The sequence below is a fragment of the Ciconia boyciana genome, chromosome 19, assembly GCF_034638445.1.
Source record: "Ciconia boyciana chromosome 19, ASM3463844v1, whole genome shotgun sequence".
NCBI lineage: Eukaryota > Metazoa > Chordata > Aves > Ciconiiformes > Ciconiidae > Ciconia > Ciconia boyciana.
The window spans coordinates 3071859-3099722 of record NC_132952.1 but is presented as its reverse complement, the minus strand read 5'-3'; the positions used below and the strand labels follow the sequence as shown (position 1 = coordinate 3099722).

At 40.8% G+C, this 27864-nt stretch overlaps 6 protein-coding genes across 13 annotated transcripts in view; 5 read left to right on the top strand and 1 right to left on the bottom strand.

Annotated features, from left to right (window-relative positions):
• The window catches only part of DHRS3 (dehydrogenase/reductase 3), a 190273-nt gene that overhangs the window by 73700 nt on the left and 88709 nt on the right, over nt 1-27864 (bottom strand). Inside the window, exon 1 of one of the 7 annotated variants that reach the window (XM_072883804.1) lies at nt 15258-15783. The exons of the other annotated variants lie outside the window; for them this stretch is intronic. The gene's annotated coding sequence lies outside the window, so the exon portion shown is untranslated. Of the gene's footprint in view, nt 1-15257; nt 15784-27864 lie in introns of those variants that run through there. 7 annotated transcript variants of the gene reach the window in all.
• Nucleotides 138-6857, top strand: LOC140661622 (arylacetamide deacetylase-like 4). Its single transcript, XM_072884054.1, has 4 exons — nt 138-320; nt 2120-2336; nt 5680-5743; nt 6083-6857. The coding sequence occupies exons 1-4, from the start codon at nt 138-140 to the stop codon at nt 6855-6857; spliced, it is 1239 nt and encodes a 412-aa protein (XP_072740155.1).
• LOC140661522 (arylacetamide deacetylase-like 4) lies at nt 9078-13324 on the top strand. Its single transcript, XM_072883797.1, has 4 exons — nt 9078-9254; nt 11395-11611; nt 12021-12084; nt 12550-13324. Exons 1-4 carry the CDS (start codon nt 9078-9080, stop codon nt 13322-13324), a joined length of 1233 nt encoding a protein of 410 aa, XP_072739898.1.
• LOC140661729 (arylacetamide deacetylase-like 4) lies at nt 15444-18126 on the top strand. The gene is given in 4 exon segments (XM_072884306.1): nt 15444-15741; nt 16180-16243; nt 17086-17544; nt 17546-18126. Coding segments are annotated over 4 exon segments (1200 nt in total). The 3' UTR covers nt 17925-18126.
• On the top strand, nt 19397-23907 carry LOC140661585 (arylacetamide deacetylase-like 4). 2 transcript variants are annotated; one of them, XM_072883991.1, is made up of 4 exons: nt 19397-19638; nt 21721-21892; nt 22139-22202; nt 22898-23907. In XM_072883991.1, the coding sequence occupies exons 1-4, from the start codon at nt 19471-19473 to the stop codon at nt 23670-23672; spliced, it is 1179 nt and encodes a 392-aa protein (XP_072740092.1). In that variant the 5' UTR covers nt 19397-19470; the 3' UTR covers nt 23673-23907. The 2 variants fall into 2 exon arrangements, with proteins under 2 accessions (XP_072740092.1, XP_072740091.1); XM_072883990.1 differs by having other exon boundaries at nt 21721-21937.
• CFAP107 (cilia and flagella associated protein 107) lies at nt 23781-27589 on the top strand. Its single transcript, XM_072884305.1, has 5 exons — nt 23781-23884; nt 24134-24476; nt 25495-25608; nt 26495-26672; nt 27303-27589. Exons 1-5 carry the CDS (start codon nt 23781-23783, stop codon nt 27587-27589), a joined length of 1026 nt encoding a protein of 341 aa, XP_072740406.1.

Here is a 27864-nt window from a genome sequence, read left to right as displayed (position 1 = left end):
TATTGCAACATTAATAAACTTTTTATTTCTGCTTATGAACTGAGTGCTTAGTCTCCTGTGAAGACACCTCAGAAACACTTGAAAACAAGGCTTAAGGCAGCATAGGTTTTTTTAGAATTCAGTTCTATTGAAGTGAAATGGCATCTGTTTATAAAACTTTAGCAATAATAGGAATGGTTTTAATTTCTCCTGTTATAATACCAACACTGGTTTTGGGGGGCGTTTTTTATGATTTTTTCAATTCAGAACTGCCACCTGGAATCGACCAACCTCTAAAGCTTCGTTTTTTCCATTCAATGTTGATTGCAACCATGATCTTGGTAAGTTAACTTTCTTAAAACTGGGGATTTCACTTTTATTTTGGTAGGATATTTGGGAGCTGGAAGATAGTGGCTTAAGAAAAAAAAGAAAAGAAGAAGCAATTCACCCCCCTGAAGCCTGTAAACATTGTTACGTGAACCAAATCATGTTAAATTAACTCTTAAAACTGATATGACTAATCTTAAAAGCTTATTTAGATTTTTCAGTGCATCTGTCAAACTGCAGCCACCTTACATTGTAAAACTGTTTCACATGAAAATTAAAAAAAACCCCAAACTATATGTATAATGTACCTATTGAACTGCATGTACATATAATAATGCTATCTATTTGGAAGCAAGCCTACCTTTGCAGCCTACATACTCTTCACATTTGCTTCATTCTATACTTACTATTCACAGTCATACCTATTTATTCATAGATTTATACACAGTGTGCTATGAACAATAAAATAAATAAAAAATAAAAATGGATAGGAATGGTGAGGTCTTTCTTCTTGTGTGGCTAGTTCAGAAAGGAAGATACAAGTGTATTTAAGAACAACGTGTTTAGATTTCACTTATTCTTTAAAAATGCCTGTGTGTTTGTGTATTTACTCACATGATAGTGAATTTAACATAATTCCAATATATTCATTTCCATTAAATCCATACCATAAAGACAAAATTAAAAATCTTTCAAATGGGAAGTGGAAATGAATTATTCTGGAAAAAACATAAAAATTGGGTATTTTCAGTTTAAAAAATTCTGTCTGTTTTTTTCCAGTTCAAGATAATAACAAACCTACTCCTTTTCACAAACAGTTATGGGGCTGACAAGTCATTTCTTGAATGCAAGTGTTACAGAATTTAAAAACTATCAAGTTGGAATTTGTTCCTTCCATCTCCAAAGTTTTATGATATTGTCAGCATCATGGAAACTTAGTAAAGATCTTTAGAGAGGAAAAAAAAATGAAGATAAGCCAAGTTCTTAGTGAGTGTGTTAAATCACCTTCTAGATCTATGTATGTTAGTCTTAAAACATCGATTTCCTTGGGCTAAAAGTGACCACTAAATCCGCTCCCTTACAAATAGCAAACTATTTTAATATTGGGCTTCAAAACAGTTGATTTTAAAGATAAGACATTACGGCGCAGCTTGAATACAGTAAGTATCTTCTTTCACACCAAACCTCAAAAATTTCTTTGTAGGGTAACACAATTTTCTTTGTACTTTTTCACGCAAAATATATAGCATCTTTAATACAACAAATACTAAAATATCTTCTAAAATGTTACCTTCTTTTCATTATAGCTGTAAAAAATAGAAACAAATGCTATTTGTCTTCCTGACCATGCTGTATGCCAGAGCCCATGATAATCCCATAGATTTTAACAGAGCCTACTTTTATAAACTACGGTTCTAATCTGCTTTCATCACCCTTACACCCATAGTCATTTCTAACACTTATTTCAAAAACAAAGATTAGTCTTCTCCTTTCCGCCATATTTTCAGCTTAAATACATTTCTGATTATTTTTAGATTCACAAAAATAAACATGCAAAAATAAACAATGAGCAAGAGGACAACTGGCTATGCAGAACAGGGTTGACAGGTTACTTTTTGGCAATCTTCAGCAACATTTAATTCAATCAAAGCTGCTCAATGACTTCTCAACAGTCACCATAACTCCACTGAAGCACTGTCTTCAGTACCTCCTGAAATACAACACAGTAAAATAAACCCAGGATTTTTTTTTAAATTAAAGAGAGTTGGAACCTTTCACACTAATCATTTGCTGAATTCTTTCTTTTCAACAGGGAAAGATTCTGGAGAAGCTAGGGATCTGCAGTGATTTAAGCTTATTGCGAATTGTGCTAGATGGAATACCACCATGGAGAGATTCAAAACTTCGTATCAAAGATCTCAAAGTAGATGAGGTACCGTTGAGGATTTATCAGCCTAAATGGCCACCTACTGGCAAAAGAAGAGGAATAATCTATTTTCATGGAGGCGCTGGCACATTTGGGAGCATTAGTAAGAAATCAGCAAGTTTTATTTTTAAAATCAAATTCAAACCTTTACATTTTTACCTTCAGACATGCGTCACTCAATATCTCACCTGTTCATCCTAATGACAATAGTCTTTGCAATCTCAATACTAACTGCAAAGCACCTTGTGGAATTAATAGTCTAGTGCTAAACCACAACATGCACAGTTAAGGGTAATCACATTTCTACTTCCTTTGGGCTACAGGCAGAGTTGATTAAAGCAGCCCTTAGTAGATCTTGGGTTCTAAATCCAGAACTGTGATCCAGAAAACGCTCAATCAGCTGTCAGGTAACAGCAGATGGACTCTGCTCCTCCTCCTGTTGAAGCTGTTCTGAGAAAGATTCAGTTTGCTGGGGCAGAGAAAGAGAGACCATTAAAACAAAACACATATGCTCAGGTCACTGTGAAGGAAGTTCAGCTCACAGGATGTTCTTGTACCTTAACTAATGGCTAGCTGAAAATAAGATATAGCAACAGTCCTGGAGTAAGAGCTGGAATCCATGTCTCTTCCCTCCTTCTCCTCTGTACTCCATCTTTTCTGGAAATGTAACTTAAAATCCTTTTAGGTGGATACGGAACTCAGCCTAGATCTACTTTCTGGAATAATTACAGTATCATGAAAATGGCAATGCTGTTGCTAAAAATAATACATTCTGGCTTAATTCTTTGGAACAATGCTTTGGTTACTTCTCAAGGAGAAATTTTTAGTTTTGGATCTCAACTGGACTTAAGTGTTTCCTTTAAGCTTGGATAGGGCCTCAAAGTACCGAATTTGAGACATACTTCTGTGCTCAGCACTCAACTTTTGTGTAGAAACACTACAAAACTCAGTGTTTCTCAACTTATAACTTATATAGATAACTTATATAGATAACTCAAGATATAACATGGTCCACAAAAGAATTTAAAGAATACTAAACAAAAATAATCTGTAAATATATTCCCATTCATGCAAACAAGGAATCAAAATGAAGGAAAATATAAATAATAAATGAGCATTAAAAATAGAACCAGTTTGGGGGAGTTTGATTCTTGTGGTAACACTGCACAGAATACTTTATGTCTTTTTCAGAAAGGGAGACAACCTTTGATTGTCTCAGTAGCTGCTGGCTCAGCCTCCTCACTGTTCTGGGTCTCTTTCTGGGCAACCAAGTCTATGTGTGCTTTGTCTGGAAGCCAAGGCACGTAACATGGAAATCTAGATTTCATTCCAGGGATCAGACAGGGAAGTTTGTGGGTTTTGGATCCTTTTCTGTTTCAAAGGGTAAGTCTCCACTAGCACTATGTTAGGCAGACTTCAGCTATCTGCAGATGAGTTTGACAGTCTACCTGGCTTCATTTAGCATCACGCAGAAACAATAACGTAACTTCTAGTAACTTAGTTCCCATTCTGCACTGTGGCAGAAATAATCTACCCTTGTTATACTGCAGAGCATGTTGGTCTGGGTGGAGTGTCAGGCTGACACCAGCTGTGATGCTAGTTTGGGTGGCAGTGAGGACGCAAGAGATAAGCCTCTATCATCTAAGTGAAAGGTGAATTCCTTGCGCTAGAAGAAAAAAACCACGCCACAAAGTGGCATAGTTGTTGCTCACAACACAATTGCTGTTGCACTGCGGGAGCTATATCACATGCCGTGGATTAATACAATACCCATAGTGCGTGACCTTTCATTTGAATTCCCATTGGTACTTGGTAACAGGAAAGCAAATAACATAATGACAAGTTTTTAAAAGGACATAGGGAATCTACATACTAGTAAGCCTGAAGTCTGCAACTAGCAAATTAGCAGAAGCTACAATGAAGAACAGAATCAGTGGACAGAAATATATTAGTTACTCCTTCAAATCCATACAAATGGAAGTCATGCTTCAGAAATCAAGGTAAGCTTTTTAAATGAGTCAGCAAATACATGAATAAAGGAGACTGAGTTGATACAATCTACTTTGATTTCCAAAAGAGTCTCTTAAAGAGGCTACACACCCATGACACAAGAACGAAGGTCTTTCATTTGGATAAAAACTGATTAAAATACAGAAAAGAGATGGGTTGTGGGAGGTTCCTGTGAGACTCCCATAAGGAGATCTGTGCTGGGACCAATGCTAATCAATACATTCAAAAACAGGAAAGATGGCGAAACCTGATATGATACTAAGTCCTTCAAGGTAGTAAATGGCTGGCTGCAAAACTGCAGAATGTCTTTATGATAGCAACGGATTAGACAATAAAACGACAGGTGAAATAGCATGTAGAGAAGTCAAACAGATGAACAGAGCATTATAATATAACTTTATAAACTTTATAAAGTTATATTATATAACTTTATATATTATATAACTTTATATAACTTTATAAAGTTAGGACATAAAACAATGGACTCTAAGCAGACTACTCCCTTGCAGGAAGATCACGGTAGAAATTTGCCTGAAAATGTTGACGTAGTGCACAGTAGCAGTCAAAAAGCAAATAAAATGCTAGGAATTACTATTAGGAAAGGACAAAACAGGAAACTTCTTTATGCCACTGTAATAAATCCATGGTGCATCTAAATATAGTATATTGCTTATAGTTCTGGTTCCCATACCTCAAAAAGGATATGGCAGTACCGGAAAGACTCAGACAGAGGCTGCATAGGTCTGTACAGTGAGTAAGTAAATAGACTATGACTCTTCAGGCTGGAAAAGACAGATAAAGACAGATACACTAAATGCCTACAAAAACATGAGAAGCAAGAGAAGTTAAACAGAGAATGATTATCCACTATTTCTTACAGTACAAAAGTTAATGTTACCAAATGGAAGTAGCGAATGCCAGGTACAAAATGAGCAAATAGAAATAGTTCTTTACATCTTTGTAAGCAAGCTATGGAATTCTTCACTGCTGAAGTTGTTAATGTTAAAATCATGGGTTCAAGAAGCGGTTCAAATAATTCAGGGAAGAAACATTAATCAAGGGCATTAAAGACACAGTTTCTGTCTCAAAGGAGTGCCCTGAGCCTCAACTTCTTGTATGCTTCTTACTACTATATGCTTGTCCTCAGCTTATGCTTCTCCTTAGCCACCTTTTGTTGACCACCAGCTGAGATGTCATACCAGCCTTCTGTTTTTTCCTAGTATTACTATGCTTACATGCTTATATTACGCCCTAACAGCCACTGACCAATAACCAGAAAATGTGTTAGCATGTAAAGACCGCATTGCATAGCAGAAGCTACTCATCAGCGTCATGCTGCGCTGCCTTCCACAGAGCATATGTTCAAGGATCTATATTTTCACTTCAAAAGGATATTTGATTTTTAAAATATCATTTCTGATAAACTTTCTCTTTAGGAGCCTTTGAGAGAATATGCCGCTATATTGCCAAAAAATGCAACTCCGTGGTTGTGTCTGTTGGGTAAGTGCTACTTTTACATAGGAGTATTTATGGTAATACAGTTCACAGTTGAAACATTTCTGAAAAATATGCTGAAAATATTTACTATTTTAGATTGTGCTCCCTATTTTTCGCTTCAGCCTTTCATTTAATTTAGAAATGTGCTTACAGGCAAAGTATTCTAAAATAGCTGTAACACCGTTAGTTTGTCTTTCCAATCTACACTAGTTAAAAACAAATACAATCTTTAAAATTTAGGAAAAAAGGCCTACATAACTACCATACCAGTCAATCATGAACAACGCAAATTAAATGTTTATAATTACTTTGACAATAACCACAATATCTTTGACATTTCAGTTATCGTTTGGCTCCTGAACACCCATACCCAGGGCAATATTTTGATTGTCTCAATGCCACCTTATACTTTATGAGGAATTTAGAAGAGTATCATGTGGATCCCGCTCTCATCATCATTAGCGGTGACAGTTGTGGAGCCAATTTTGCTACGGTTATTTGCCAAATACTGCTGAATAAAAGAGATCTCCCAAAAGTACGTGCTCAGGTCTTACTTTATCCAGGACTACAGGGGCTAGATTTTCATTTGCCTTCCTATCAGCAGAATGCTTCAGTCCCCATATTGTTTCGGAAGCTAGTTATCTACTTCTGTTTTCGTTATCTTAATAAAGAACAATCCATTTTGGAAGACGTCCTACAAAATTGCCACGTTCCTGAGAGTATGAAACAGAAGTATAAAAAATGGATAAGCGCTGACATTATTGCTGACGAATTTAAAATTAGAGGCTACGTACCACAGAAATCCACTTCATATAAACCTGAAGTCCATGAAGCAATCAAAGAACTTTTAACAACAAAATTTTCCCCACTTTTAGCTGAAGACTCCATTATTTGCCAGCTCCCTGAATCCTACATTGTGACCTGTGAATTTGATGTGCTTAGGGATGATGGGCTGTTATACAAGAAGCGATTAGAGGACAATGGCGTTCAAGTGACCTGGTATCATTCTGAGAGTGGTTTCCATGGAATTTTAGGCTTTTTTGGCTATGGGATTTTTTCCTTTTTATCTGGAGAAAAGATAATGGATAGTACTGTGAATTATATAAACAGCCTATAAAAGCATTTTTCAGAACAAAGATGCAAGTCTTACACTATCCTTGGCGAATTTATACTTGGCAAAGAATGTAAACACTTTTGATTTATGTTTTGGATTTTGAATGCATTTTATACTTTCTCATTTCTGCTTCTGCAGTGACTTTTAAACAAATGTTAAGATTATTTAAGGCACCACCATTCTAGAAAACATTATTATAAAAACACACCAATAAGATCCAGATGCAAAAGCAAGGCACCTGGAACATACTGCATGGCTGGCACACATTCAAGGCAAGCAGCAAGAACATCTCCTCCTGAAGATTCTTCGACTGCCCAGAAATGCTGAAGACAATAATCAGGGTCTACTTTGGCCCTTGTGAGAGACAGATGTTTAGGGTATCAGATGAAGAGCCCAATAACTCAGGTTCTGTGAAGTCTTATGTCAGACAGTGAAACTGCAGCTATGCATTTTAATTTCTAGGGTTAGTTTGCACAAAGACTACACTTTTCTTCAAAAAGTGTAGTCAAAAGAAAGGCTTCTCTCTGAAGCAGAAGTTCTCAACTGGAATTACCATGGGTTTGATTTTGTTTGGAATCTGAGAAATGATGTTTTGTTTTGGAACTTGATTCTTACACTGGAATCCCTGAACTTTAATGAGTGTGTGCATGTTAGGGAAGTGCAGAGGTGAGACTTCTTTTCCTTTTTGTACTCTTTGTTTTTCTTTCAAGATTATCTTATGCTCAAGACCACCTGTTATGCTACCTGTTATGCTGTGTTTGTTGAAAAAGTTTTGAAGATCACAGATGTAAGAAGGTAGAGAAGCACAACATTATATTAGCTTATCACTGTAATGCTGTGGCAATTTTGTGCTGCTTTCAACAACAAAAAAAAATAAAGCCTAGCACTTCAAATATTTCTATTACAAAAGCAAGTTACATTTGCTAAACACATACTCACTGATAAACCTAAATGAACACCTCATGGTGAAAGGAACAATGCAACACTGGCAGACAGCGACCACAATCTTGCTAATTCTACCTAGTCAAATCTGTGCTGTGCACAGTAATTAATTTACCAGACAACTGGACTATCCAAGACTATTGTATATGATCACATAACTGTCGAAACATAATAGAAACTGAAAGTCCAGCAACACCATTGGGTGGGCTATTTTTTTTTTCCTTCTATTTCAGAACATTTTACCATGACCATGTGCCCCATTAAAAACACTCAACTTCTCACTGGGAAAAAGTATAAGATTTCATTTTTTGTAAAGTTTTCTAACTAAAATGACATGGTACTTTCCCCCCATCACTTACAATTTAGCTTAAAAAAAAAAAATATGACATGGCTGCTTAATGAAGTTAGATTTTTACCTCTTTCATTTCCCTGGGAATTTGCAATTTCAAGAGCGTTCTGACAACCTAGTTGTTTGAAGAGTTGCAGACTCAGATTCATAATTAATATCTCAAGCACCATTTAAACTACAGCATATCTAGCACAATCCCATTCTACAGCAAGAACAAGATAAAGCAGTTTGATTTGAAACACTTTAATTGCTGATTACCTTAAGTCATTTTATGCTGTTCCTGTTGCACACTGAGAGTTACTGAAGTTTACCTGATACAAGGTAACCTGATCATGAACCTAAACTCAGCCTCCTGTGGCTTTTTTTAACCATGTTCTTTTTTTAGAAGAAAACATAAATACTAAAAAACCTGAGATTGAGGTAATGACATAATTTTATAAGTGCACCTTTCCAAAAAACCACTGGTGACAATCCATTTGGCCCTTTAGAGTGATAATCATCATACGCAGGGTCCTATCGCTGCATAACCCTAGAGAAACGCTTCTTCTGAAGTGTTTTATAGTGTCACAAACTCAAAGCACACAAATGCCCTGTGCCCTTTTTCCACCTGTAATTAATTTAATACTAATGCAGTTTATTCATAACACTCTTCTCCCAGCCAAGGACTGGTTTCTTGCAACAATTCTGAAATGATGCTGGTGTAGATCTTTTAACGAATTCAGGACTTTGACCAACTTACCTTTTGTGAAATAAAGGGAGGGGGAAGAGAGAGTGGGAGAGGGGAAGACACATACTAATGTATTTGTTAAAGGGAGGAGAAAGGTTTTTACTAGAGCAACCTTATGACAAACAAAGAATCAGGAAGTAACAAGCCAAAGATATCTGGGAAAGTCAAATCAAAGACATTTCAGATCACTTTGCTGCTCAGCAAAATGGCAGTTGTTTACACGCTGCTGGTGTTATTCTTAGCAGTTTTTGTTGCTGGATTTATATTGTTGGTCATGGGGGCAATTAATTTTGATTTCTCCAACTCAGAAATTCCTCCTGGACTGAATCAGCCTGTAAAGCTCCGAATCATTCATATAATTTTGATAAGCAGAGCTGTGGTGGTAAGTTAACCCGGTGTGATTTCTGGGGGAAGAACGGTGAACCTGTAGATTTTAAACTTAATGCAATGCTAGAACTCGGCTTGGAATTAATTTTCAGAGAGGAGAACAGGGCATAGCTATCATGCTGCATGTTGTATTTAGAAGCTCAGTTTTGCTAAAGAAACCTTTAGCAGATTTTTTACATTACACTCCATTATTACAGTCCTGCCTAGCTCTTATATTAGGCAGTATGTAAACGCTGCCTAACACAATCATTTGAAAGTCTGACTGTGCTTCTACAATGAATTGTGCTAACCTAGCAATAATTTGATTAATAATGCTTATTCATGTTGGATCACTTATATTTCCATTCTAGGTTCAGAATATATCAGATGCCTTTGGGCCATGCTTTCAAGTTTTCTGGGACTTGGGGATGAGGAATCATGTATTTATTTTGAAGATAAAATTAGAAACTGAACATTTCAGAATTGGTTTGGGGAAGGGGGAGTTTTTGTCACACAAGTGACAAAATTAGGTAACATTTCCCAAGAGGAGCCGAAGGAATTCCACCTCCCCTGAACACATATTTATAATTCCTGCAGCAACTAAGCAGGCTTGTCTGATGGGAATGAAGGGTTCTGGCCAGCCCAACTTCTTCAGGGGAACTGGCCTGTAAAAGAGTGGGAAGCTAACCAGTCGACAAGAAGCTCTTGCCAGCACTCAGCTTCTGGTGATCTCTGCTGACAAAGGGTCTCACTGAATCAGGAGTATTTCTGTGTAATGATAGATGCATAGATGCTGTGATGATGGAAGGTGTTAGAAATACAAGATAGCAGAAGTTGTGCATATATTTAATAAATTACTTAAACACCTCCGACAGGGACAAACTATTTAAAACAGAAAAAAAAAATTATCTGTCAGAAATATTCTGGATTATAGTGGACCACAATAAAGAATTCTAGATACATATCCTCATGCTTTGGCTGCACACAAGTTGTAATTACAAGGCGATTACTTCACTTAAGCAGCTGGAAAAGCCAGTTCTCTTTTTGTCATCATACACTGCCCATTAGTACCATAAAGCAGAATTGTATGCTGCAATGTAAACAACACAGGATGAAAGAAACCAAACAAGTTGAATGTAAAGGTGAGAATCTTCTTTGTAGTTATTCCATTTCTGCTTGGAAAATAGCAAATACAAAAGAATAAATGATTTTATCATGTTTGTATACAATCAGAGACACTAAGACTAGTTTCTATAATGAATTAAAATCAGTATGTTGCAAAATGTATTAGTTTGTTCAGCCTCAAAATCAGGCATGGAGAACATTACAAATAGCTGGAGTCACTGCAGAAAAGGTCTTTCACAGGTAAATATATTGAGTCATAACACTGTACTGACAATCCATACAAATGTGGCAGTCTAATAACAAATATTCATAACAACATATTGCATATTAAGACCTTGATCCAAATCTTCATAAGGACTGAAGTACTGGTTTGGCATGACTAAATAATGTATTTCAAAAGAGAGGTTTTACAAAGTTATGTTGGACCAGTAGCTCTCATTTGTATTCTCTTCATCTTCTGGTGCCTGGCATGAATATCACTATGGCATACAGAAAGAAGAGAAGTTTAGGCCTACTACATATCTCAGGATCTTCTTGCCAGTGCATTCCACACATCAGTGAAGACTTCCGAGACGAATCAAAAAGCACTTATCAAATATATTCTCAACTTAGTCAACTCTACTTTGGGTAAGTGTCCATATCATGAAAATCAGCACCAGAACTATGATCTTTCACTATGTTTTCACGTCTTCTCAGGGGCAAGGACAGAATAACCAGTGAAAACCAAACTCGTTTTCAACGTTAGGTAAAGGACCTGCTGAGAAAGCAAAGGGATGTATGTCACCAGTCTTTGTTAATACCACATTGTTTTGGGATTATGTTCTTTGGTGAACACTGCTGTTCATGTGACCTCTCATGATGCTACCGTTATTTTTTCAGTTGTACTATACCTGTACAACTACTCAAATACTCTATGATTGCCCTAAAATACACGACTTGGACATCATGAGGATACCGCCCATACAGTTCCTTTACTTTGGAAAATACAGAATCTCTTGAATGAACTCCCTATTGTCTTTGCCTTTGAACAGGGAAAGATTTTGGAAAACATTGGGATCTGCAGTCAGGTTAGCTTTGTCCGGTACATGCAAGGTAGAAAGACTCTAGGAGTGGACCCGAAGCTGTTCATCAAGGACCTGTGGTTTGAGAAAGTGCCTGTAAGGATTTATCAACCTAAGGTTCCATCTGCCAGCCAAAGGAGAGGAGTTATGTTTTTCCATGGAGGAGGATGGGTATTTGGAAGTCTTGGTAAGATATCTAATAGAAAAAATATTATAATTTAGTTAAAGAAGTATCTACTTCATAAATGGTAAAGTTGATTGTCACTTGATCTGTAGCAGTTATGAAGTTTGAGTATAACCACAGATGCACTCTCCTAAGTCTTGCTGTCAGAAGAAAGCATCTGCTGTGCATTATGTCCGTTTGTCTTAAAGACAAGGACAATGAGATATGAGGGGGAAAAATACAGCAAGCAAATACTGACATAGGAAGATGAGGGAGTACAAAAGATCTGAGGAGCTATGTTGGAAGGGGCAGAGAAAAGGTGAGACTATTTTCTTTTTGCAATTCTTTGACTTATGCAATAGACAACATTAGTACTCTGGCAAAAAAAACAAACCAAAACAAACCCAAACCCCACCAAATATGTTTCTTTCAGAGACCCATGAAAAGCTATGCCGCTCTATTGCCAGAGGAAGTGAATCAGTGGTTGTATCTGTTGGGTGAGTCTTTCCTCACACTGTTTTTCAGAGATTATTTCCTATAGGGTAAATATCACCTTATAGCTTCTGTGACCATAGCAACAGCCATTCTCAGAGAAATGTTTCTGTGGGACTTGTCAATCAATGTTTTCAAATTCTAAACTCAAAATCAATAGTAAACAGATAGTAAGCCATATACTCGACTTATTCAAGGAAACTGCTTGATGCTTACAGAAGCACTATGTGAATGACAAGCTAATATCATCATCAATATACTAAACAAATGATATCCTACCAAATTAATCTGCAGCAACTATCAGATTAATCTGGTCCAGCTAGCTGCAGTTTATTTATGACAACCTGTGGAGAAGGGGAAAATTCTGAGGTAATCAGGGTACTGCTGGCTGCAGGAACCAGTGTTATCAGCAATACATTTAAAACTAATATTTCCCTCTCATACTTTTGCTGTCTCTTTTTGTGTACTAGGTATCGTTTAGCTCCTGAACACAAATACCCTGCTGCGTATGAAGACTGTCTTAATGCCACCATACACTTTATGAAGAATACAGAGCACTATGGGGTGGATCCTGCCAATGTAATTGTCTGCGGGGACGGTGCTGGGGGCAATCTAGCAGCTGCCGTTAGCCAGACCCTTGCAGGTAGATCAGACCTCCCCAGACTCCGTGCTCAGATCTTGATCTACCCGGCCCTTCAGGCACTGGACTTCAATTTACCATCCTATCACCAGAATCACGGAGTCCCTCTCTTATTCCGAGAACGTGCCGCTTTCTACGTGTTACAGTACCTAAATGGGAATGCATCAAATCTGGAAGAGGTCTTGGAGGGTTCCCATATTCCTATAGATATTAAATTAAATTATAGGAAGTGGGTGAGTCCAGATAACATCCCCGAAAAATTTAAGGTCAGAGGCTACAAACCACATGTGCTACTTGACTGTACAACCGAAGTTTATGAGACAGTGAAAAGATTCTGTGAGCCCAACCTGTGTCCACTGTTAGCTGAAGATGCGATTGTTCACCAGCTGCCCGAGTCTTTCATCTTGACTTGCGAGTATGATGTGCTAAGAGACGACGGCTTGCTTTACAAGAAGAGATTGGAGGACAATGGTGTTCGAGTGACCTGGTACCACCTTGAGGATGGATTCCATGGAATCATAAATTCATTTAATAGTGACTGGTTGTCATTTTCGTCTGGAGAAAGGGGTCTTGACAATATCGTGAACTTTCTAAAAAGCTTATAGAAACAATTTTCTTCCCTTCTATAAAAACTGCCAATTTTCTGTGGTCTTTTATGCTTCTAAATTCCATGTAAGAGGTTTAGATAGGACAATTTGTTAATATGCAATTATGCCAGTGTGATCACTGAAAAAGATATTTCAAGAATGCTATGAAAGTTTCTTTTAGCGCTGTTTGAAGTATTCCATGTGCAGTCTGCCTATTTTAATGATCTAGTTGGACTAGGCACTTGCTACCCTCTCAGTAAATACTAAAGATGCAGTAAAATTTTAAATCAACATCTGGTCTGACCTATTTTATTCAATTATGATCTATGGTTTCATTCTTCCTAGAAGGCTAAGTGAGTTTTGGCAAAGGAGAAAGACTGATCTTACAATGCTGTAACGCAGTGCCTGTGCTATATGCTACACATAGCATCCAAGTCTAGGATCCCCAGTCACCAACTTGCAGAAAATTTCTATGGGCTAGGTAACTGGTATTTTAGACTTGAAAAAATGAAGGCAAAACTGAGACTGTCCCCAACAGAGATACTCTATTAACAGCTTTGAGTAAATTACAATGGAGAAAATGCTCTAAGTGTTTTCCTACGTTTATCAAACATACGAGTATTCTGAAAAATTTGTTCCTGTGCTTAAATACTCTAACAACAAAATAAGATTGATACATTTACTTTTGTAGAGCACACGTTAGCTTTTTTTTTCCCTTATGTTAGTTCCTGTTTTCTTTTCTAAATGTCCTTGTTAAAACTATAAGTTGCAAACTACTTAAAGAATGTCCACAATACAGGAAGCAATATGCTGTGGCTGCAGATCAGATGCAAGAGACAATTTAATCTCCACAGTAGTTGGCTCTCCTTGTAAACAACAACCCATCATAAACTAGAACTTCATTCAGTACTTAACTCTGAACAGTCATTTGTATCATCCGCAATCCAAGAATACCATGCAGAATACCAGGCCCTGCATCAGTCCCACAATTAACGTGAAGCTAGACAGGAAATGAAACACATACTCCTCTGCCTCTTCTCCAGTGTGATGTGTGCCGGCACCTTGCACAACATTTCCAAGGACTTCAAAGTGTGCGGCACCCGACAGATCTGTTGTAACTCGGACTGCTGTAAGGTTTACTGTTATCTGAGAAAGCTAAAGCAAAGATAGGCGTAAAGACACCTCACCTTTGGTTAAGTGAAATGGCATTTTTTTTATATACTGCCAGTGGTACTGCTGGTGATTTTTACTGCTTCATTCATACTAGCAATTATGGGAACAATTCAATCTGAGTACTCCAATTTCAGTATCCCTCCTGGAGTGAATCATCCTGGAAAGTTTCAAATTGTCCGTGCTTCTGTGATTAGTACATCTGCTATGGTGAGTTACTCTGCCATGATTTCTGCCAGAAACGTGGTTTCGGTGTTATTTTTGTAAGGTTGTATGTGTAAGTACCAGAATCCTGCTGCTGCATCAAGACTTAAATGAAGGCTTTCCTTTTTTTGCAGCTGACTTTAGAGGACAATTTTTGTAAAATCTTTTCTGTTAGACCTCACATAGTTTCAGTCAGGTTTTCCCTATTACATGGGGATGAAGCCAACCATAAGAGTCCAAGCTTTATCAGCTGAGCTTCCCTAATTCAGTTTAAATTAATTATTTATAAAAAGTGAGGTGATTGCTTTGATTTCCATTTTGGCTAAGCACAGATGACATTTTTAGGCCATTCTTGGGGCTTTCCAGTAACACTGATGGAAGGCCGGGTGCTTCTTAAGCAGATAAAACCAGAGACTGATGGGAAAACCTTAGAGGAACAACATCTGGGTTGTAAGCCTGTAAGCGGTGGGAAGCTGGTATGAAACCAAAGGACTTGATGATGCTGAGAAGGAAACACCTATTTTTCTCCCCTAAGACATTTTGCCTGACAGAGTGTGAGTCGGACGCATGGGCCTACCTGCTCAGGCGCACGGTGCCAAAGCAACCCTGCTCGCCCAGGCGCGTAGCCTCACAGGGGACTGCCACGGCTCCATCTTCTCCTGTGCCAGCTTTCTGTTGAGGACCAAACCGGAGCGGCCACCAAAGGCGAGGGCAGAGGCGAGCGGCTCTGGAGCAGGCTGAGCCCCGCCAACACGAAGCCTGGATGCCCCGCCAGGCCTCGCAGCGGCCGGGGGAAGGCAGGCGCAGGGTCTCCCTCACGGCAACCTGCCTGGCGTGGTGTCTGGCAGCCTCCCCCGAGGCGGCCCGCGGCTGCTGGCTGCCCCCGGGGAGGCCGCCCTCCGCTCAGCCGGGCTCTCCTCCCTCTCTTCGAACAGAGGAAGATTTTGGAAAAGACGCAGGTGTGCAGCCAGATCGCCTTCACCCGCTACGCGCGCTCCGGGACGAAGCTGGGGCCGGAGCCGCAGGTCTCGCTGGGGGACGCGCGGTTCGGCCGGCTGCCGGTGAGGGTCTACAGGCCCCGCGCGCCATCTGCCGGCCTGCGGGCGGGCGCCATCTTCTTCCACGGCGGCGGCTGGCTGTGCTGCAGCATCGGTAGGGCGGGCCGGGCCGGGCCGTTCCCCCCCCCCCCCCCGCCCCAGCGCAGCTGTGCGCTGCCGCCGTTATCTTCTGGAAGCGGGGGGAGTAATTCTGTCCCGAAAGATCTGAAATCTTGCTGAGCTTTCCCGTCATCTTCGGCCAGCTTAGTGCTCTCGGTGAAGCACTGCTGCCTGTCTTGAGGGGAGGCGGCAAGGCTGAGGGGAAGAGGGACAAGGGGAGGTAAGGTGGCGTGTGAGGGTCGGGAAGGGCTTGGCCAGGGCGGGAAAAAGAGGCTTCCACCTTCCTTGGCTATCGCATCTGGAAACGGAGCGGGCAGCTAACAACCCTCCAACTTTTTGCAGGTTCCCATGAAAAGATCTGCCGTTACATTGCCACAGAAAGCGAGTCGGTGGCTGTGTCTGTTGGGTGAGTTATGTCAGTACCACCCTATGGAAGTCTTTTTGCCTCTTGTCACTTCTCAGCACCACAGTGTTGCATGTCTTGTGGGAAGTCTCCTCCTCAGGAAACCATTTCCCCAGGATCCCAGATCGTCAGACAGAATTTCAAGGGGACTATTTTCATTTCATCCCCTCCCAATCTGCTAATGCACGGAGAGTGCAGACAGACCCCAAAGTAAGGTTCATGTATCTCACAACACAGAGCTATGCTGGCAACACACAAAAAGAAGGAATGCTTTCCAGAAGAGTTTTCTTATGTGCTGAGAACTGACTAATAAACAAACTTGGAAGGTGGTGATTCAGTGATCTGTTTAATTAGATGTAATCACCCTGTAAACTTCAAGGAGTTTTCTAACAGTAAGAATCAAATGCTAATGTATTTTAACACTAATAATACAGAAAAATATAACTCCATCCCAGTTATTTAAATAAACAAATAAAATAATTCTCAAGAGGAAATATCCTAAGTAAAGGTGAGGTGCAGGCTGATTAAATTACTTCATCCACAAGCCAGATGCAGTCTACACCAGAAAAATAAAATGAACTTGTATCACTCAAGTTCTGATCAGTGATGTTCTCAGAAGAAGATCCCAACTATGCCACATCCTTGCAACTTCATTCTACTAGCTGTCATTTATCTGTGATAACTCGCTGGATAAACACCTGTTTAGCAGATAGTAACACTGGGGTTTTTGCTGAAGGAAAAATACTCCAAACAACAGAGGGAAAGCCAAGGAATTTGTAGGAAATTTGTACTTACAGTTATGACATTTCCTTCTCTTATTTTTGTTGTCTCTTTCTGTGTACTAGGTATCGTTTAGCTCCTGAACACAAATACCCTGCTGCATATGAAGACTGTCTTAATGCCACCATACACTTTATGAAGAATATCGAACACTGCGGGGTGGATCCTGCCAATGTAATTGTCTGTGGGGACGGTGCTGGGGGCAATCTAGCAGCTGCCGTTAGCCAGACCCTTGCAGGTAGATCAGACCTCCCCAGACTCCGTGCTCAGATCTTGATCTACCCGGCCCTCCAGGCACTGGACTTCAATTTACCATCCTATCACCAGAATCACGGAGTCCCTCTCTTATTCCGAGAACGTGCCGCTTTCTATGTGTTACAGTACCTAAATGGGAATGCATCAAATCTGGAAGAGGTCTCGGAGGGTTCCCATATTCCTATAGATATTAAATTAAATTATAGGAAGTGGGTGAGTCCAGATAACATCCCCGAAAAATTTAAGGTCAGAGGCTACAAACCACATGTGCTACTTGACTGTACAACCGAAGTTTGAGACAGTGAAAAGATTCTGTGAGCCCAACCTGTGTCCACTGTTAGCTGAAGATGCGATTGTTCACCAGCTGCCCGAGTCTTTCATCTTGACTTGTGAGTGCGATGTGCTAAGAGACAATGGCTTGCTTTACAGAAAGAGATGGGAGGACAATGGTGTTCGAGTGACCTGGTACCACCTTGAGGATGGATTCCATGGAATCACAACCTTATTTGACTACTGTGGTTTGTTATTTCCAGCTGGGGAAAGGGGATTGGACAGAATTGTTAAATTCACAAAAGGCCTGTTAAAACAACTTTCCCTCTTTATGCTTCTCCCACTAATGTCTCCATTTAGGCTCCCAAACCTCAGGTAGTACTTGTCAGCAAAAGTGTGATACCCTTTGATGTGTAAAATACCAATTTTGATATTCATGAACTTAAAATACTGTCTGAACACCAGTCTTTGTCCTCATGAGACTATTGGCAGTTCAATCTTTACAGTTTTAATATTTTCCACATGCTATGTTTCAATCCCTTTTCTTTCAAATCAGCATCTGATTGATTCCTTGTATTTAATTACCGGATGATTTACTTCTATGTAAATAATGTCTGTGGAATGATTTGGATTAAATAACTCCTGTGAATTACAGTCAGGATCTTTGTGATGTCCATTTGATAAGCTCCAAAGCATGACTATTTTAGTTAGGTAAAAAGTACAAGTTAGGTACATAGTGAGCTGGAGGGAAGAGTTAGAGGAAAGCTCGGGAAAAGCAGGCAGAGATTAAGGTCTTGGTGAGGAGATTCAGCGTATATTCAGTGTAGCAAGAGCAGCAGTACGAGGCCCGAGTTAACTGGGGACACCTTGCTGGAGGCAGGTAAGGGCTGCCCTGATTCTGAAATAACCGTAGCTCTACAAACTCCTGTTTAATTTTGGGATGTCTCCATTATGCCCACTGAAGCTCAGGGCAAGAGATACTGGTTGAGAGGGACCACTTATGTTTTGGAACATAAGTTTTGGAAAGACAGTAGGGATCAGTGAACCGGGCTCTTGATCTGTGTATACTGGAAGGTTTAGCTTAAAGAGATAGAAAATATGAACCAAAATGTTTTCACGTTCTTTCAGAGCATGGTTCGCCAGTATTATTTTTTTTAGAATTTGTGCTGTGATGTTTCTCCATGTTTTGAGTTTTCTTTACAGGACAAGGCAGTATTCCTTGACATGATGCTTCATTATACCCTGCTGATGAAAGGAAGGAAAAACAGTAGTGAGCATCCTCAAAATAGTAAGACTGAGGAAATGAAAATCCTAAGGAAAAAAAAAATCCCAATCACAGAATCGTATAGGTTGGAAAAGACCTTTAAGATCATCCAGTCCAACCGTAAACCTAACACTAAAAGACCGAAGAGATCAGAAATTTTTACAAAACCAAATGCTGTCTTCCATTTAGATTTCACAGCGCAAAGGTAGCCTGCTCTTTAGCTTCCCGCAGGCTGCCTTTAGACAAAGAATCCCTAAATTCAAGGACAAACGACATACTCGGGGCCCCTCGAAGGTGAATCCGTCAGGAACGCAGGTGCCCTGCAGCCCACCGGCTCGTCTGAAACGGCAGCGCCAGCCAGAAAGCCCGAACCTCAGCCCCTCCGCGGGCCGCGGCGACGAGCGCCTTACTGATGCTGCCCGCACGGGTCACGCACTGCCTCCTTGAACCGAGATTACACCGCGCCTCAAGCCGGCAGCGCGGCCTCCCCCCGGGGCTCGCTGGCCGCCCGCACCATGACCCCGGCGGCGGCTTTGCAGAGCTGTCACAAACGGCCCGTGACGCCGCCGGCCCGGGCCGCGGTCGCGGCGCGGAGGGGGCCGGGCGGCCGCTGCCGGGCCCCGCGGCGGGCCGGGGAGCCCCGCGGGGCCGCCGCCGGGCCATGGCGCTGCTGCCCGCGCTGCTGCTGCTGCTCCTGCCCCTGGCGGCGCTGGCGGTGGCGCTGGCCGCGGTCCTCCTCGGCCTCCCCAGCTACGACATCCCGCCCGGGGTGAATCAGCCCGCCAAGCTGCGCCTGGTCCTGGCCGTCCTCCTCGGCACGGCGGCCCTGGTGAGTCGCGCCCTCCGCCCCGCTCATCGTTTCGGGGGGCGGGGGAGCGTTTCCACCCGAGCCGGGAGATGGGGGGGGTGGGGTGGGGGGCTGCAGGGTTTCGCTGGTCGCCCGCCCCGCCGCAGCTGCCCGGGCTGGGGTCCCCCGCGGCGAGGGTGGGCAGCCGCCGCCCCGCCAGCCGGTTGCGCGAAACCCGGGGCGGCCCGGGCAAGCCCCGGCCCACGGACTGCGCTGGGAAGCAAAAAAAAAAAAAAAAAAAGAGGAGCCCGGATTAAGATCCGCATGGCCCTGCCGCCCTCGTAGGATGGATGCTTGCGGCTCCCCATCATGGGGGGAGTGCTGCGGGGGAGCACCCTCAGCCGGGACGCTGCTCATGTCACGGGCAAAACCCATTTCACGTTCAGAAGTAGCGTGCTAGGGCTAGTTAGCAGAGATTGCCAGACGGCGGTGTTGATTTAAGTCTCGAATTCAGAGCTGAGCTGGTGTTTTGTCTGATAACTGCCCTCAGCTTTAGGCGAAGTCACCTTGTGCAAGGAAAACTACAGCCCTTCAGCTGCTCCCGCCACGGCTGACGTTTATGGTACAAAATCCGTTTAGGGCTGCTTTTCTTAATCCCTGGGCTCCCTTTTCCAGCATTGCATAAACAGCATTAGAGCTCTCCTAAATTCTTCCTCTGTCACTTGCTGTATCTTTTAATTTTTTTAAATCTTCAATTTTCTCCTTCCCTCCTTTAGCCACAACATCGCCTTTGCACAGACCCAGACCTTGTCTTCCTCCACACTGTTTCTTGCACCATTTACATCCTCTTGAAATTTACTGACTAAGCTACCCAGCTCTCCTGAATCCCACTAGCAGGTGGCAACAAGGGAATGGATAAAGACAGACTCTCATTGGGCATTTAAAACTGGGATCTTGTTTAGTAACTGACCTGTAACAGTTTATTTGTTTGATTCCATTAATTAATTTGGTTCCCAATTTCTTGTTTGTTTGCTTATTATATCAGATTTATATTCTAGCTTGCGAGATCACTGCGAGAGCACTGGGAAAAGAAGCTTCTTGATTTTGCTCAGCAAATCTGTTGTGCAAATAAAAAACAGTAACTAACTTGCACAACACAACTCAGCACTTAAGATCTGCAAATTCATTGAGTTTTATGGTCTAATTCAGGACTATTAGTTTATGCAGTGAAGAACTATTACGGCTTTTATTGCTGTTTCTATATACAATGTTTCATTGTTGTTATCAAGTATAAATGAAACAAGAATGAGCACAAAGATGTGCAGGACAATGCTGACAATTAAAATGTGTACTCCAAGACAGCCAGTTTGGATGTCTTGGAGTATACATTTCTGATGTGATATATATAAAATTTCTGATGTGATATTAGAATGACACTGGATTTGAGTAACGGAAGTAAATTTTTTATAGTCTGTAGGATGCGAGAGCTTGGGAAAATTGTTCTTCTCAAATCAGAGCGCTTGATTTTTATCAGACAATAGGGGTCAAATTGCTGTATGTGAAGCCTAGATTTTTCAATCTGATGGTTCAGATTGAAACCAGCTGGTATGATAAAAGCTAGAACTTCTCCTTTTTGGTAAAACTAATCTAGGCAAACTTAAAACAAATACTGTTTTCTGACTCTGTCCTGGGATCTCTCACTTTCTTACGACTGGGCATTCCTATCAAGAAAACCAACTGTGGAGTTACTTTTCCTCACTGTTTTCCACAGGTTTGTTAAGGCAAAAACCAAGGACTAAACAACCCATTAGAATGAACTCTCCTATCGGTACTTAGCATACAGGAAGCCGTTTAGAGAGTGTTTGGGAGATGCTTGCATAGCCATTACCCTCCTCTGTGAACAGTCCTCACGGTAGTTATTCTAACTTCTTGTGCTGTTATTATTATATCTTCTTACAGTGTATTCATATTTTACAGCATTACCACTTTTTTTTTGTTTGGTAAGCTCTGTGTTTCTTTAAAATTTCCCTCACATACAGTTCAATGTAAGTATGATGCAGAGTTTTTGTACCTTGGCTAACTCAATACTTTTAAAGAAGCCTTAATTTATTTTACTTTTAACAGGGAAAGATTTTGGAGAAGGCTGGACTTTGCAGTCAAATCACTTTTGGCCGATACGTGCGACAGGGACGGAAACTAGGGGTGGATCCAAAGCTCTTCATCCAGGATCTGCAGTTTAACAAAGTACCTGTGAGGGTTTATCAGCCTAAAGCTACCTCTGATGGGCGAAGGAGAGGTATCATCTTCTTTCATGGAGGAGGCTGGGTATTTGGAAGTCTTGGTAAGATATTTGCTGGAGGAATTATAGTAACGTAGGAAGAACATTCTCATCTTTTCATAAAATTGAGATAAGAGGAAGTTTCAGCATGTGATTTGGGAGGAAGTCTGAAGACAAATACATGCCTTTCTGGAATGAACATTCCCTAGCTGTCTCAAAGATTAGAGCAATAGCAAAGCACTAACAAAAATATTTCTTTTCCAGATACCTATGAAAAAGTATGCCGCTACATATCCAGAGAAAGCGAATCGGTAGTTGTATCTGTTCAGTAAGTGAACTCTACCCAGTTCTATTGTTTGGAGATTATTGTTGCTGTGGTACCACAGCAGAGCTGCACTGGTTTTGGAGATGTTCTTTTTTGCAGAGAAATTTCTATAGAATTCAGTGAAGTCCATAAAGAGACAAATAGTGATAACGGAGATTTCACAGCTCTTAACTGTTCATGCCCTGATATACTCAGAAAAGACCTGAATGGAAGTATTTGACACACTAAGAAAATCTATAAAAGCCAATCAAAAACTTAGGTAAAAAAAGTCTTCCTTGTGCTGAACATATGAACATGTAATAAGATGCTCCAAACAATTATGATTTTTAGAAAAAGAGAGAATAATCACTCTGTATTACTCCCATTTTACACATAGGAAGCAGAGGCACAAAATTATTAAATTATCTTGTCAAGAATGCATAGGGAGTTTTCAGTATGACTAAGAAATGTACAAAGTCTCGGTCAGACTCTTAATCAGAAGACAATCCTACTTTACTGAGTCCTTGTGATTAAATACACAATTTACAGCTTATCCGCAATCACTAACTGAGGAATGTCTGCTTAGGAGGTAAGGAATATCCTGACCTGGAGGAAAACCACCCCAAAATGATAGGGCTGGAAGACAGCATAGGATACCGTTTCCTGATTAATACTAATGACATTTCCTTCTCTTATACTTGTCTTCTTTTGTGTACTAGGTATCGTTTAGCTCCTGAACACAAATACCCTGCTGCGTATGAAGACTGTCTTAATGCCACCATACACTTTATGAAGAATATCGAACACTACGGGGTGGATCCTGCCAACGTAATTGTCTGCGGGGACAGTGCTGGGGGCAATCTAGCAGCTGCTGTTAGCCAGACCCTTGCAGGTAGATCAGACCTCCCCAGACTCCGTGCTCAGATCTTGATCTACCCAGGCCTTCAGGCACTGGACTTCAATTTACCATCCTATCAGCAGAATCGCGGAGTCCCTCTCTTATTCCGAGAACGTGCTGCTTTCTTTGCTTTGCAGTACCTAAATGGGGATGCGTTGCATATGCAAGAGGTCTTGGAGGGCTCTCATATTCCTCCAGATATGAGGCTGAAGTACAAGAAGTGGGTGAGTCCAGATAACATCCCCGAAAAATTTAAGGTCAGAGGTGTGAAGCCACTTAGGCCCACTGATTTTATAGCTGAAGTTTATGAGACAGTGAAAAGATTCTGTGAGCCCAACCTGTGTCCACTGTTAGCTGAAGATGCGATTGTTCACCAGCTGCCCGAGTCTTTCATCTTGACTTGCGAGTATGATGTGCTAAGAGACGACGGCTTGCTTTACAAGAAGAGATTGGAGGACAATGGTGTTCGAGTGACCTGGTACCACCTTGAGGATGGATTCCATGGAATCATAAGCCTATATGATTATTGCGGTTTCTCATTTCCAGCTGGGAAAAGGGGATTGGACAGCGTTGTTAGCTTCCTAAAAAGCTTATAGTAAACATCTTAGATTCCACGAGTCTGTTCATACCTTGTCCTAGGAAAATATCTTTTTAGGATATTTAATATCAGGTGATGGGTAGTCAATCAAGGGCAGCCATTAACAATGATAAACAAGGCTCCTCAGAACCTCATTCCAGCTATTAGTTGGAACATGGAATATGCAAACCTTATACAAACTTGTACCATGCTGCAAGCCCTTATCTTTAGGTATGTCAATAAAGAACAACATTATTTTGAATGGACATCCTGGTTTGTCCCACTTGTTTAAAATAAATTGTGTCTGCCTATGAAGAGAGACTGTGTGTCGTGCAGGTATGTGTGGTGTGTTGGTATACAGGAGTATGTCACTTATATCACAGTGTTTTGAGACATACTCTGTGCTCTGACTCTGAATGCTATTAGAGAAAAAAACTCAGCTGACTTTAGTGGGTTAGGAGCCACTGTTTTGCTCAACAGTAAATGTGATGCAGCCCAGAATGTGGTTACTGGAACGACAGTCACCGTGGAGATAGCAAACACAAATGGTTCTACGACCAAGCAGTTCCACACCTCACCCATGTTTCTCAGCACACAGGCAGGCAGAAATGGAGCCCCTTTCTGCCCTAGTTTGAGCACTAGACTGCTGAGTAATCTTTCACCCACGCAACTTGAAGGACAGTTCCAACAACTAGGGAGGGCAGTGCTGGTGAGACAAAGAAATATGACTGCATTGCAAAAAGATGGACAGGATTGGTGGAAAATTGAACCCAAATACTCTACTAAAGTTCTCATTGGAAACTGGCTGGATGAGAGGAAAAGGGTAAGATCAGGAAGGAAGCATGAGAGCAGGAATAGAGTGGGTCAGAATCAGTGCTGTGGAGGTAGTATACTACTGCAGTCGTAAGCTTGAGTCCAGGCTCATCTCAGAAGAGTAATAAAAGGGAGAAGGATAAGCATCTTGCTTGGCCTACGTTAATTCATTTTGTTTACGATCTGCCATTCTTCTCTCTAGGCCAGGACAGCAGCAATGCCTGAGCACAGGTTATATTGTGTGGTTCACACTGCACATAACATTAGCCTATTAAAAATGCTATAGCACTTCCTATGGCAATCACTTCAGACTGCTACACAATTTACATACAACTATACAGCAACAATATATACAACTTAATAATATATACCAACATTATACAAGAGAGGCTTCATTAACCCTTCCATAAGTAATACTTATTATTACTTGTATCAGAGGATCTTTAATAATTTGGATATTGGTTTCATTTACTTGTATAAACAAGAGCATCTCTGCTAGCAAAGATTGCATGCCCTGCTTAAGAGCAGAGCAAAATTTTATCATTAGACATTTAACTTTTTCAAAACATGCCAGTTGGGTTCAATATTGGAGCTGTTAGGGCAAACCCTCCTGACTCTGTTAAAATGACTTCCTTTAGATTTCTTTTTTTTTTTTCTCGAGCAAAATGCTAGACTATATTGCAGAGACTGGCCTGCTGCGGCAGAAGTAGAAACAAAGGACAAAAAAAAGGGTTCATTCGTCCTTTTCAGATGCTAGTTCACATGGCAGGTGAAAGTATTTAACACCAAACCATGAATAATTTTTCAAGGGCTGTACAGTATCTTATATTTACACCAAGGAATCAATCCAGAATTTTACAATGGCTGATTATACCAGCTGACTTTACCATCTGAGAAAAAGTACATAGCACAGGCTTCTTTCCAAATAAGTGCTTTTTAAATGTGTAGATGAAGAAAGCAGCACTGGAACAGAGCTTCTGTAACTATCAGATTGCCTTAGCTATACCGAGTGTTGTATATCTCTCCAGTTTATAAAAGACACTGGGAAACTCGGCAGCAGCATATACAGAACAGACTTCATTTGCTTCCCATATCATAAACCAGACCAAACAGTAAGGAGAACCATGACGGAGAAATGTGAGGTAAGTAAAAGAAATTTCAAATGTAGGGCTGTGTGTGCCAACATTCCAAACAGCAATGATCTTTGGCTAATACTTAAATCATATTTTATATCCTTAAACAACTATATGTGTAAAAGAAGGCACGGCAGCTCCCTGGCCAGTTTACAGGATCCAGAGCTCCCGCGTATGTTTGATTAAAGTAGGATGCCTTTCAGAGGTAGACGAACGCCACATACTTCTTGGTACTCCCTGTTTTTTTTCCCAGTCTCTGCCTCGGAGGGTGACCAGGGCACATGAAGAAAATCAGCATGTTACTACCAGCTAGGACTGAGTATTGTGTCTTCAGGACATTCCGCGGGCTATAATATGAGCTTGCTGCTAAAAGAGGGTTATTTTCATCAGCACACCTCTGATCATGGGAATGAACTGCACTTACACGAGTCCCAGATCTTTCACAACAATACCTTCCACACAAGTAACATCTGCTAGAATGTCCCTTTCTCCGAGGTGCCTCTCCACCCCCAAATATTCTTATCATTCTCTCCTCACAGACAGTTGGCAGGTAGTACATGTAATGCTAGTGCACAATGAAACACTTAAGCAGCACAAGACCATCAGCTTTTCATTTGCAGGCTTCTTAAATATATCTGCAAATCCGTGATGCATGTGTTGAAATCAGACTAACCAGATCTCATGCCATACAGATGTAGTCACTTAATTTAACTAGAAATTTACTTTACTTGAAGTGCAAATGCCCTTATTTTCAGGGATTAAATTATAAGTAATATAAGTACTAACAAAATCTTGTGATATCACTGGTAGTAGAGTCTGACTCAAAAGCATGCTAAGCCATCTGAATGCTATGTGCAAAGACAAATGGCATGGTTTCATGTACATCTCATTTCAGGGCCTGCCAATGCAGCACTTCTTCACCCATCATGAGGAACCAAGAAGCCGAAATTTAGTATCGGAGTATGACGATAAATACAATAGACAAGGTTACAACCCTGTCCTGCCTCCCCGCCGCAGCTGGAATGGACACAAGCTTGCCTGGATTCCTCAGAAATCAGATTTCCCCATTCTTGGTAGTTTTTGGCATTATTAATTCAATCAGATGGAACATGGTGCAGTGGTCAATATATAGACTTAGAGCCAGGAACCTCCTTCTGTTTTAATTCTGAAAACGGATCTTGCTGTGACTTTTGGATACTTTCTTACCCAGTCAGTAGCTTATTTTTCTGATTGATAAAGTGGAAATGTTATCCATACAACAATACTTAATCACCACAGGAAGCAGTGAAGGATAGTGTCAATGAACAGATTTCTCTCCCCTATGCAATAATGCAAGACACCAGCTGAAAGCAAGGAGAGCTGTGAGATACAACCAGAAGGAAAATTCACAGACTATTGTTATGTTTCTGAATTTAAGTGACAGGTACAGCTCTGCTAACTTTTTTAGTGTCTACCAGAGAGACTATGAAGAAGTCAGGACTCCTTACATTTATACCATTACTGCTGTCCTATTGATACCTAACTGTGATTTTCCCTTTCAGCCAGAGGGTAGACACACATGCCCTGGGAACAAAAAGATGTGTTTTGTCCTTAATCTGCTGTCAAAATAGTACAAATATTCCCTATGACAACTGTGGAATGGAAACACCAGGACCAAAAATTTAATTCTATCATTTCTAACATTTAATCATTTCCTGTCTCAGAACCACCCACCAACTATGGCCTTCTTGATCACCTGATGAAAAAATGGCACAAGAAAGAAGCTGGAGTGATGCACAGTGTCTACACCATTTCCTATGAAAGCCCACCGATTTCTGCTTTTGCTACTTGTCAACTGAGACAACTAGCTAAAACTCATTACCTCCCTTCCAACCACGGACATCTTCCCCGAAATGCTAGTAGAATCCTGGACTATGAAGGGGGTCAGAAATATCTACAAGCCATCAGCCAACTGGTGAGAGACAGAAAAGCAAGGGACGCCTCTGTGTAAACTGCTTAGGGTGATCTTAAGTACTACTTAATATAGCTTGTTGCTCATACACATCAGAGTGATCTGTTCCGTGCAGAAGGAATGAGAATGAGGTTATATAGGTGGAGGGCTGTCTACTAGTTAGAACAAGTTGCTGGGTTACATTCTGACCTGAACATAGCTGGGAATATTTCAGAAGATATATTAAATCACTGAAAACAAAATTTTCATCTGTTGGTTTCTATTCAATGAACAGTTGCAGTAAGAAAAAAAACAACAGAGTGGGATTGAACCTG

Coding starts and splice junctions, on each gene's coding strand:
- LOC140661622 (XM_072884054.1), top strand. CDS start 138: ATGGCATCTGTTTATAAAACTTTAGCAATAATAGGAATGGTTTTAATT. Junction 321..2,119: donor TGATTGCAACCATGATCTTG/GTAAGTTAACTT, acceptor TCTTTTCAACAG/GGAAAGATTCTGGAGAAGCT. Junction 5,744..6,082: donor TCCGTGGTTGTGTCTGTTGG/GTAAGTGCTACT, acceptor TTGACATTTCAG/TTATCGTTTGGCTCCTGAAC.
- LOC140661522 (XM_072883797.1), top strand. CDS start 9,078: ATGGCAGTTGTTTACACGCTGCTGGTGTTATTCTTAGCAGTTTTTGTT. Junction 11,612..12,020: donor ATGGGTATTTGGAAGTCTTG/GTAAGATATCTA, acceptor TGTTTCTTTCAG/AGACCCATGAAAAGCTATGC. Junction 12,085..12,549: donor TCAGTGGTTGTATCTGTTGG/GTGAGTCTTTCC, acceptor TTTGTGTACTAG/GTATCGTTTAGCTCCTGAAC.
- LOC140661585 (XM_072883990.1), top strand. CDS start 19,471: ATGGCGCTGCTGCCCGCGCTGCTGCTGCTGCTCCTGCCCCTGGCGGCG. Junction 19,639..21,720: donor TCCTCGGCACGGCGGCCCTG/GTGAGTCGCGCC, acceptor TACTTTTAACAG/GGAAAGATTTTGGAGAAGGC. Junction 21,938..22,138: donor CTGGGTATTTGGAAGTCTTG/GTAAGATATTTG, acceptor TTTCTTTTCCAG/ATACCTATGAAAAAGTATGC.
- CFAP107 (XM_072884305.1), top strand. CDS start 23,781: ATGATAAACAAGGCTCCTCAGAACCTCATTCCAGCTATTAGTTGGAAC. Junction 24,477..25,494: donor GGCTGGATGAGAGGAAAAGG/GTAAGATCAGGA, acceptor ATATCTCTCCAG/TTTATAAAAGACACTGGGAA. Junction 26,673..27,302: donor ATCAGATTTCCCCATTCTTG/GTAGTTTTTGGC, acceptor TTCCTGTCTCAG/AACCACCCACCAACTATGGC.